The 11701-nt window shown below is 37.7% G+C and overlaps 1 protein-coding gene across 6 annotated transcripts; it reads right to left on the reverse strand.

The window, feature by feature from the left end:
• Positions 1-748: 748 nt before the first annotated feature.
• stradb (STE20 related adaptor beta) lies at positions 749-11683 on the reverse strand. Of its 6 annotated transcripts, none has more exons than XM_030150512.1 (13): positions 11463-11683; positions 10972-11003; positions 10730-10796; positions 9720-9800; positions 8112-8214; positions 7904-8025; positions 7073-7181; positions 6853-6976; positions 6568-6739; positions 6391-6495; positions 4487-4743; positions 3238-3280; positions 749-3142 (listed from the first exon to the last, which is right to left on the reverse strand). In XM_030150512.1, the coding sequence occupies exons 3-13, from the start codon at positions 10739-10741 to the stop codon at positions 2984-2986; spliced, it is 1287 nt and encodes a 428-aa protein (XP_030006372.1). In that variant the 5' UTR covers positions 10742-10796; positions 10972-11003; positions 11463-11683; the 3' UTR covers positions 749-2983. The 6 variants fall into 6 exon arrangements, with proteins under 6 accessions (XP_030006372.1, XP_030006389.1, XP_030006399.1 ...); XM_030150529.1 differs by having other exon boundaries at positions 9720-9984; XM_030150539.1 differs by lacking the exon at positions 9720-9800.
• Between the last annotated feature and the right edge of the window lie 18 nt (positions 11684-11701).

Raw genomic sequence — 11701 nt, forward strand, 5'->3', positions numbered from 1 at the left:
TATTTTAATAAAACTAGCTACTATACAAACTGCTTTCCCTCTAAACATTAATAACATTACCTTTAAAAATATGCTTCACTAGTAATCTACCCCATACCGTACAAAGTATCTAAAACTATCTCTACATTTATAAACTACTACATAAAAATGCCCTGACATGTATTCATTCGTCATTAAAACATACAAATATAATACCTTGAAAGGAGCTATTCATTATCAAGAATGGCTTATGTTGAGGTGTTATATTTGTCTGTTTTACTTCTCTTCTGGCATTTAAAAACAGATTTTGTCAATAATGCTAAAGTGTGTTTAGTTAAGCAGGGTTGTGTCATTATAACATTCAGGCAGAGTAACCTAAGACGAGAAAAATCTGAATATAGGTGCAAAATGATGCAAAAATGCATCACTGACATAATGCAATCGCTGCACCTAAGACATCCACAAACCAGCGGAAATCCCTCCCCTTTAAGTTTATATCCATGTTAATGCAAGTCAGGGGTTTGAGTATTTCTTCTCCTTTGTAACTTGTATAAATTTCCATCGTATCTCACAATTCTGGGGCTGAAGAAGCTCTGACTGGGACAACAGGCAACACTATGCTCATACTTTCAGAAAAATAGAACATCTATAAAGAAATGAAGCAGAGGTAAAGGAGTTTAGAAATCAAATTTGTATATACATACAATTACAGTATATAGGCTATCATTGATAATATATGTATATGTATATATATTTATATATATATATATATATATATATATATATATATAAGGCTCATACAGCTACCATGTTTGATATGTACTGCAAATCACAGTTCTCATACACAGTACACTTCATCACAGTCACAGAGAAATCAACATATTCAGAAAGCAGGTTTCAGTAAAACATAAAGGCATTGTCGGATAAGTGGTCACAGAGCACAGTAGAAATATCACTACTCATCTATCTCCTACATGAAACACAAGATATAGTCTATTGCTCAATGTGCTCCTTTGCAGAGTCCAGGTCGTACCATTTGCTCATTGACAAACATGTTTTCAAAGTACTGTACATGGACATGATGTGCATATATGTTCAAACATACAAAAAAACATATTTACATGTTAGATTTTGGCCTTTTTGTCTGAACAGTTTTGACACTCGGTTAATTTTAAGCGTCAACAAATACCTTAAAATTACTGAACTAACTGGGGCAGGTTCAAATACATTTACAGATACAAATGAATATATATGCACATACAGTATGTGTCGCAAATACTTTTTCTTTATACCTCAGTATATAACACAGTTCATCTCCCATTGATATTCACAGTCTAAGTTTTTAAAGGAAAAATCCACCCTAACTTTTTCCAAAAACAAAGTCTGTTCTATTTTATCCACTTATATCAGGACGCCTGCAGATAAAAGTCACAGCAAACAACGCCTTTTGCAGAATATGGTTGAAACACCGGTCACTTGTGGTAAGACTGCACACAACTTAGCCAGAGAAACACAACAAACACACTGCGTCCTGACATATATTGCACGTATTCTTCCAAATCATATCTACATGATCAGTGGTTACTCCTCAGTCTCAGTTAGTGACCAAAGGTGACAGATTTTGATGTTGAAACCAGTCTGAAAATTTTAAATCGGACTGGAAACATGTCTTAAGTCCTTAATGAATGAATATTTATCGGTTTAAAGCTGAAGTGCTCAATGTTTTTTTGTGTCGCTGGATAAAAATTCCATAATTTCCTGTCTGCATATTGTAATTTAAGCAGAACTGCATCTAGTCCTTGCCTGGAGTTTCAGGTTGTGGTAAATCTACTCTGGGACGGATGGTTCTGTCTGATCACAGGTGTTTTTGGACAAGTCGGAGGGTTAAATACATGATTGACAGCTGTAATTACAAATCACTGACCAGATTCAGGTAGTGATTCTATTGCTCTACTCAGTTTCTCAACTTGGAAGCTTTGAAGAGTGGCTTCCTTTTCCCATCATAGTACAAAACAATGTCAGATTCATCTACATTTTATTTCTATTGTTTAGTTTGTTGTTTGTGATGTTGGGACTCCTCGAAAAAAAGATGGTAATCCTAATCAATACATTTCCGATCGTTTATATTTAATCCTAGGTGAGTGAGCTGTATGTTAAAATTCTGGTGTTTTTTCCTACAACTTCATGTTTTATTATCGCAGTTATATCAGGTGTTTTATAACCCTTCTTCTTTCTGTTTTCAGTTTGATTTGTTTTCTTCCTGTTAAGCATTGTAAGTCTGCTAAAAAAAATGCTATGCAAATAAAATGTATTCAAGAAGTGCATATTTGAGGGGTTAAATACTCACAAAGTGGAGAAAAACAGTGTAATTTATGCGATTTGGGCATGACTTGATGTTGGCCTCTTCAAAATTTTAAGCATTCCCCACGAGGTTTCAGCTGGACGTACCATAATTGGCAGCCATATGCATCAGGTACACACACACACACACACACACACATAAAAAAAGCCTAAAAGCAACATGAAGTCAGACATTTTGATATGAATGTGCCATTTGTTCCCCACTTTAGCCAATTCCAACCCTTGCACCTACACAAAATGTCTTCTTTTTTAACATCATTTCTGGGTGGACTTTTCCTTTAACTGATAGTTGCCTTTTATCGTAGAGGAAGTACTCGATTACTCATTAATGACTTGTCCTTGTCATGTTACACCATTATTATTATTAATATTAATACTGATCCTGATGTCAGTATATCCAGAGCAGCTTCTTTGATCCAGCATTTCACAGTTGCCTCATAAACCCACAGCCCACCCAAAACCCCTGCTATGTGTTCAGACAAATACATATTTAAAAAAAACTACAAACTACTTAAAAAGGCTCAGAGAGTCGGGTTAATATGGATAAAAAAAAACAAACAAAAAGCACAGTAGAATTTGGCCTCATTGCTTTGCTTTGATTGTCTTGTGTTTGGTTTGCTAGTCGGGAGTGGGAGATGCCGTTTTAGGAGAAGTCCCACACGGCCTCGAGGGTGTCTGCTGTGGAAGTGGGACTGTGGCAGGACGGAGCGGGGGGGCTGGACACCGGGGGGTCCTCAGGGCTGGTGAGGGGCGCAGCTGGGTACATGAGGCTGAGGAAGGAGTCTCTGGTGTGCCTCTTCACCTAAGAAACACATAGAAGAAATAAAAGCATTTAGATTTTAATATGATGTAAAAGCAGAAATGACTGAACTGACGTGTCATAACTGAGAAACCCACCTGCTTAAAGAAGGCATGTGTCAGCAGGGCAGAAGCTGAAGGTCTACAGAAGATTAAAAAAACAAAAACATGAGGCTTATTTTACATATATACACAAATTCACAGCTGTTCCATTTACTCATCATGGGATTCTTGAAAAAAAAATGTGTGGGAACCTGTAAAATCCTAAAACTCTCCCTTTTGGCCTAAATTACTTTTTGACTATTTTTCAAAGTATTGGGTAGAAATTTGTGCTAAACAGTCTAGAATCCCTGATATGGAAGAGGATTAGGGTCACTGGAATTTTTTTTTTTTTTTTAAATTAAGGTCCTATATATATATATATATATATATATATATATATATATATATATATATATATATATATATATATATATATATATATATATATATTAGAATTATTCTGAGAAAAAAAAGTCTGAATTCTGACTTTTTTTTCCTCAGAATTCTGACTTTTTCTCAGAATTCTGACTTTTTTCTCAGAATAATAATAAAAAAAAATTTTGGAACTTAATTTAAATTTTTTTTCCAGTGGCCCTAATCCTCTTCTGTACCCTGAGGACAACTGCAAACACACATTTATTTAAATAGTCACTGCTGAAATTATTTTAATACAATTTTTTTAGTTTAGTTTTCACTTCCGTGCAGCTAAAACATGACTGTGCAGTATTAATTTAGCTCTAATTTTGGTCCTACATAAAAAACTGCCTGCTACAGATCTGACTTATGATATGAAAAATCAAGACTGACTTGCAAATTTGCTCAGTCAATGAAAAACTGACTCAACCAGTGGCACAAGTCAGCATAGTATAAATACCAATGGTATCACATTTTTGCTACCTGGACTTTTTAAATTTATGTTTTACTTTTTAGATACATATCAAATTTATTTACTTTATTTTACTTAATAGTAATACTGTTGTTTTGCTGCTATTTTATTGTATTTAGTTCTATTCATTTTCATATTATGCGTCTAATGTAGCCATGTAATGACATCTTCATGTCTCAAAAAGTCACACCCCCGTTTCTCTTTGCTGTTGGTTTCTTCCAGTGCTTCCAACATGTAGCCCCCTCATAGAGCCCAAATTACATCTCTAAATTCACACAATTCTTTCTTTTTTTTATGTAGGAATAAATAGCTTCTAAATATGAACCAAATTACTGCAACACAGAATCAAATTTTAACGTCAAAAAAGTAATAACTGATGCATTTATCTTGTTCTTAATTTGGGTAAAAGCCAATCCTCACCTGCGCTCAGGCTGCTGCTGCAGACACAGCTGGACCAGGTTGTGGAGGGTGGCGGAGTGGTTCTTAGGTCCGGGGCTCTGAGGTCGGTCAGTAGGAGGTGCGGTGGCGCTGTGCGTCAGGCTGCCGGTGGCTACGCTCTCCCCGATGCCGGAGTCAACCCCAGACCGTGACACCTTGAGCCCCCCCAGCTCCCCCAGCGGGAAGGGAGCCACGTCCAGCAGGCAGCAGTGGGATCCTCGTAACTTCTGAAGCAGCATCTGAACAGGATTGAAAGTCCAGCAGTACCATGTCACCACCACATTGTAAATAAAAGCATCAAGCTTATTCTAAAATTAAATATAAGTTGAATGAAAAGGTTTGAAGGTTCATGAATAGTGACTGGAGCAGTACAATAACATCTGGTAGATCAACATTGACTTAACCCATAAAAACCCAGTGCTAGTTTTGTAATATCTCCCAAAAATAATTTTTCTCACTATTTAACCTTTCTTGAGTTATTTATTACCATTTATTAAAATATTATGCTCTGTATTTTGCATTTTGCAGTGAAAGTCAGCTATTATCTAATATTTAATTTACTCATGTACAATAGATGTTCATAAAAGATCAGACTAAAGTTGCGGGTTATTACATTAGAAACAGAGAAAACAGAAGAAAAAGTGACTTTTTCAGCAAAGATATTAATAACTGAATGTAAAGACAAGTGTCTCCATTCACTGCCATTTGTCAAACCACAGGGATTTTACTGGTGAATCAATGTTGTAGAAGATGACAGTGTTTCTACGTTCACTACACAGCCTCTGAATGTCCAAATGGGTCATATCCGATGACCATGAAAAGATGACAAACTGCATTTTACACCAATTATTCACATGTATTGATAGGATTAGTGGATCAACAGGTATTAAACAGTTTACATCAGTAGATAATTTTGGTCGTCAGTAGCTGTTTGGGTCTTTTGGTTAATTCCCTATATGAATGTAAAAACCTCTTCATATATTCCCTAAAACTGGGGACTAGAACATTAAATATTTTTTGTGTGGCTACATACCACTGGACCAGTGTTTGTGACCATTTGTAATGTAAAACTGCAATATTTGATTGGTTTAGCATCATTGCACGAAAATTCCATGATCTCTTTCAGTCTATTTTAATTCAACTGATGCCGACTCTTTGCTTTTGTTTCCAGGCTGTAGAAAATCTACCCCATAATTCCCAGATTTTGGCCAGTCACAGCACATTAAAGACATTTAGGGTGAAAAAATAAATGATTGACAGCTGTAATTACTATTCACAGATCAGATTTGGTCACACATCACCTGGCTACAATTCTACTGCTCTCCTCTGTGTCTTAAGCACGAGGTCTGTAAAAGTAGCTTCACTTTTCCGTAACAACATGAAACAACACAAGGTTCATCTATATTTATATTTAGTCTTTTGATTTGGACTGAGAGGACAGAGGAGCAGTAAGAACAGATTTAATTCCATATTCTGACAATTTTTTCCCTCTGATTTTGGCTCTGGCAGCTTTTACAGCTCACTTCCAGGAACCCCATTACTGATAAATGAAGAATAAAACAATGACAAAAAAGTAGACATTGCCTGATATTAATTAATCCATAGTTGATATTTTCATGGTCATATTTCTCCACTAGACATTTTGGGGCCTTTACTGGGCAGCTTCATCTCCCATATCGCTGTTTGTTTCAAAGAAAAAAAAATAACCAGCATTTGATTCTGCAAACAATAGCGAGCTAAAAGTTACAGAACACAGCTGACTCTCCACTCCACTTACTGATGTGTTGTGTGATGTAAGAAATAACTAATTTAAAAAAAAACATACAGCTGCACACGTCTGACATATATCATCAGAGAAAGAGGTTTTAAGGCATGTTTGTCCTTACCTGAGTGGGTGGCATGTCCTGAAAAGGCACCCTGCCACTGACCAGCTCACAAGCCACGATGCCCAAACTGTAGATATCTGACTTCACTCCATAACCATGAAGGTCCTAGGGAGAGCAAAACAGTGTTTACTCATTGCAAACAAAAGTAAATCTCATGTCATTTGTTGGTGATCTGACCTGTCGCAGTAGTTCAGGGCTGAGCCAGGGCAGCAGGGCGGGGCTGTGATGAGGCATGTCGAACACCGCTCGCATCCTCTTCCCCTCACGCATCATACTGTAAACACTGTGCAGCCCTGAGAGGTAGACATGTCCCTCCCCTGACAGCAGAATGTGACTGGCCTTCACTCCCCTGAAACAAAAGGGACCAGGCAGGACACAGGGACATTCCATTAGTTATGGTTCTGTAGTTGTTTTTTTCTTTAAAATACATCTTTTATGTTGCAGTGTTCCTATTCTTCTGACCGATGAACGTAACCCATCCGATGCAGGTATTCTAACGCCTTAAGTACACCATACAGCAGGTATGCGATCAGGGATTCACTCATTCCATCAGGGAAATAGGTCCTTAGTAGTGTGTCTGCAGAGCCTGAAGACAAAAGGGGAGGAAATCAGAGCATGTCTGAGTTCTAATGGTCATCTTGTCATTGTTTTTATTTATGCATTAGGAGAGGCAGAGACTGACCGTAAGCCATAAGTGGGGTCAGGACCCACAGTTGGCAGGAGGAGCTGAAAACAAGGCGGGAGGTCAGCAAGTTGGGGTGTCGGAAAAGCCTGCAGAGCAGAACCTCGTTCTGGGGTTTTACACACAAATACATTAATTAACAAAACAGGAGAGGATAAATGAAATATACAATCAGTTGGATCATCCAAAGAAGTTATTAAATAACTTATTCAGTATTCCATACAAAACCAGGCTTTAAAAAATCCAAATAATAATAATTTAAATTTCATGCTCTAAAGTGATCATTTCAACCAGCACTAACAATAACATGACATTATGCAATTCATTCCCTTTTAGCTGCATTAACTCTCCTCTCCTAAAAATAACTACTTTATTGTTATTTTCATTTAATATGGGTAAGTGCAACTTTAACGAGATTTGGCTTGGGAACAGCACATTTGGAGCTCGACTGAAGCTTGTTCACAAAATGAATACTGCTGCACCTTTTTCAGAAAACACATGAAAAACCTGACGTGTACAGCCATTGGAGTCATATTGGAAGTCAGCTGTATTCACACTGGGGATGAAACTAAATTCTTTTACTTTCCCTCATATCTTTCATACTTCTTTGCCAGTATAGCATGTTACAGGTCTTCAAAGTTCATGAATTTGACTTGTTGACTGCTAAAATATGCTCAGTACCACTGATTATATCAGCATGAGCTGCAATAAAGTTATTTAGACATGTGGTATGACTAAGTTGTCTTCAGTAAATACTTCTGTAACACTTAGACAATATCTTATTCAATATTCAGCACAAAGTTAAAACATGCTGGGTAAGAATGATCTTACCATGAGCTGCAGCAGCTCCTCCTCTGTGCACTCGTCCAAGTTGGTTTGTTTGAGTGCAACCAGCTGCCCAGTGGGTATGTGGCGTCCCATGTTCACCTGGCTCAGGTTGTTAAAACCCCTCCCTGTGGCACAGGTTTTGGGTTCACGTGAGTTGTTAATGCTTAAAACAGTGACAGTCAAATTGAGGCATATGTTGTGATGGTCTCACCGAGCTCCGCCAGGATCTGGTAGTGAGCCGGCTCAGCTGACAGCCCTGTGAGGTCGTCACCACCAGCCGGCCCTTGCAGAGTGTATTCAGAACCATCTGAGCTCTGCATTGACGCACATATAACCCACACAGTTTATACTTCTACACAACGTTTTTATTTCAGTCTGAAAAAGTAAGTCCCTATTATTCATAACCCTCACCTTTTATAGTGTTACTAATATTTTGCTCCTAAATATGGATGACTGTTCTGTAACAACCTTTTAATCTTCACTGTTGTGATACGGTAACGCTGTGTTATGGGGGTGAATGCTGCCACTGGATGGCACTGTGACACAGAGTAGAGCAACAGGGTGGGGGATGCTTGCCATTTCAGTGATCAGACAAATATTTAGGACAGAGGAATCAGCCTTTCATTCAGCATCAGACAGCTGCTGGGATTTTTGATGAAGCCTCTTTTTTTAGAACACACCTGCTCAATGTGTTGTTTTTATTTGTCACCTTCCTGACTGCCCCAGCATGTTGTCTGTATTATTAAAGCATGCCAATTTCACACAGCATATGCACCACATTGTGGGAAATGATAGACATGTACATATATAATCGAAAACGAAAACTGTCAAGTGAACTCATGCATATGACATTTTCTAACCAAGACCATCAGCTGCAGAAAGTGGGTCATTCCATATAAACTCACAACAGACCTCCCATTTAATGCCAAGGAATTTCCTAAACAAACATCCCTTAAAGACTCTACCCCAAACACTGTTTTTATTTAATTATAACTATGTGTATTTTGAGCCTAATCAACTGCCTATTTTTCAGTGGATTGGACTGAAATTTGTATCGAACATCTGTGAACCCCTGAGGATCATATATAAAATGTTACAGAAATCAAATTAATACTTTCTTTCTTAAAAATTCAAATCTCCACTAGTTTTCACTTTCTTGCAACCAAATGTTGAGTCAGTGCCATTTTAACTTTTTTAGGTGTTTTATCACACCTTAGAAGATATTTGGTCTTGGTATAAAAAAGATCTACAGATATTGAGAGATAATAGTATTAGTAGTATATATATTATAGTATATAATAGGCCTATAGTTTTATTTTAGTCAAAATTAAAGCAATTTTTACCTGTAAAATATTACCTTTGCTATATCTAGGAGCTACTTAGATATGTGTTTTAGAAAATGACATAATAAGTATTGCTTTGGAATTGAAAAGCCCATAATATAAACTGTATACTTCCCAGAAGGATTATTCTAATTTTCTTAACATTTTTTTTTTTAATGGTAAAGTGATAATATTTAGTGATAATATAAAAAAACGTTGCAGTTCTTGGAATAGAGCCTTATAATTTTTCAAGGTTGCAATAACTTAATAGAAGTTTTCACAGAGATTTATTCAGGAAAATCCATGACATGAAATTTAAAGTTCTTGCGAGTTTGTAGGAAGTTAACTTGGTGCATCGTTTTCCAAATGTGATGGCCTTTAAAAAACTTAAGGGTACAGCGCTGCAGTGGTGATATAAGATGCTGCTTGTTGATAATATGATGGAAGAGCATCAGCACGATGCCTGTTTCCATGCTGACAACATCTTGACTACTGACCAGGAACTGGTGGCTGGTGTCCTCATAGCACTCCTCTATGTCCATGGGCTGGACCTGAGCGTGGGAGATGCAGGAACAGTCCTGGTGAAGGGGGGGAGGAGCACAGGTGAGACATGCCCTAAAGGATGAGGGGGGAGGAGGGGGAGTGAGGAGGAGGACATGGAGCTCAGGAGCAGGGAGGCCGGAGGTGGAAATGATACACTGCCGCCTCAGACAGAGTGGGAGTGTCCAGGACGAGGAGAGCAGCAAGCATCAGGAAACACAGCTATGTAGGCACTCAGAGGGCGTTTTATCGGAAGTAATGAGTGGAGACAGAATAAGAAGGATGATAACAGGTAAACAAGTGTCCCAACAGAGCAAAATAAAAGCTGCATACATAATTAGAAGCGTCCATTATTCACAGATAGCTGCAGCAGTGTCATGTTTTCCAACACTTGGGTAAATACATTTATTGACAGTGAAGATGCAGCACTTTGCAGGAGTTAGTTTGAGCCAGATGTCAATATAAAGCTCAGTCACAATACCAACATGAGCTTTTAAGGCATATTTCTCTTGATTGACAACAGTTATTGTTATTATGATAAATGTTATTATGTATTTTTCATTATCATTAAGTGATTCATTATTTGGTTATTATGTTAGTAGTTATTTTTTGTTATTACTTAATCTTTGTTATCATTTATTATTTTTCATTATAACCGGTTTTTCTTTTTTTTTTTTTTAATTATGCAGTTATTAATGTGGTTTTGTTAGTATCTATCTATCTATCTATCTATCTATCTATCTATCTATCTATCTATCTATCTATCTATCTATGAGCACTGAAAATAACACACTTTAGGCTGATATCATTCTCGTGCATTCATATCTAGAATCTAAGATTGAATTTCCCATATCCACCAGAGGCATCAGCGGGAGCCAACTGATCCGTGACTACATGTACTAGGTCACAATCCAGCGACACGAAGGTACAGTAACAAAAACACATGCATGCTGCATATTTTTCTTACCAAGAAAGACATGGAGTCCTTTTGGCGACGATAAAATCTCGGGATCTGACATTCATCCGCTCAGAAGCTGCAGGAAACGGAGCGCGATGGAGGCAGACGGAGGGATGGAGCGCAGCACAGACACACACAGACACGGTGTAATATGAGACAAGGCGAAATCCCCCCACGAAACTAGAAAGCAGCCAGCATCCATCCACCCATCCAAACTCAGTCAACCATCTATTCATCCGCCTGCAGCTTACCTGGCTGCATCAGCTGACACGGATGTAGAGATCTGAGGAAATAAGAGGACGTTCAACAGAGATCCACGTCCATTCATAAAATGTGGCAGTGTTTTCATTCAATTAGCAGCTCGGATTTTATTTCCTTTCCGCCCTGCTTTTTATGATGTCCCCAAAGGCAGTCCTGAACATTGTGAAAAGAGGCCAGAAACACAATTTGCGATGTAATTCAATTCCACTTTAAGGCAGCCATTTTTAACTACAGGGACGAACATTTACTATTCTTTCACGTCTATTATTAAACATTGTCTTCTTATCTCGTTTTGAATCACTTGTTTTTTTGTACTATACAAAACGATGTGTAGAAAGCAAAATTAAAGGGCTTTGTACTCCTACTCTTTCTAGACCCAAAGCACACTTTCATTTTGTTACTTAAATAACTATATATTGTGTATACAGCACATATTGAACCAACTTTAGCTGAATTAACGTGAAGAAAAGAAGCTGCTTACCTTCTCTCGACAGCCGAAGTAAACAAAATAAGAATAGAAAGAACACACTGATATTCTCGCCGACGTCTTGTCAAGAAGGCTCATATGCTCTTATTTTAGTCAAAAATACACCGTGTGTCTGTATTTGGCGGTTTTTGTGGCCGACTCCACATCACTTTTAACACGAATCGAAAAATCTTTGACAGACAGGACTTTTAATTTGACACAGATACCAGGCGCACACTAACGACGTCATCACG

Source organism: Sphaeramia orbicularis, chromosome 2 (assembly GCF_902148855.1).
Source record: "Sphaeramia orbicularis chromosome 2, fSphaOr1.1, whole genome shotgun sequence".
In the NCBI taxonomy this organism is placed as follows: domain Eukaryota; kingdom Metazoa; phylum Chordata; class Actinopteri; order Kurtiformes; family Apogonidae; genus Sphaeramia; species Sphaeramia orbicularis.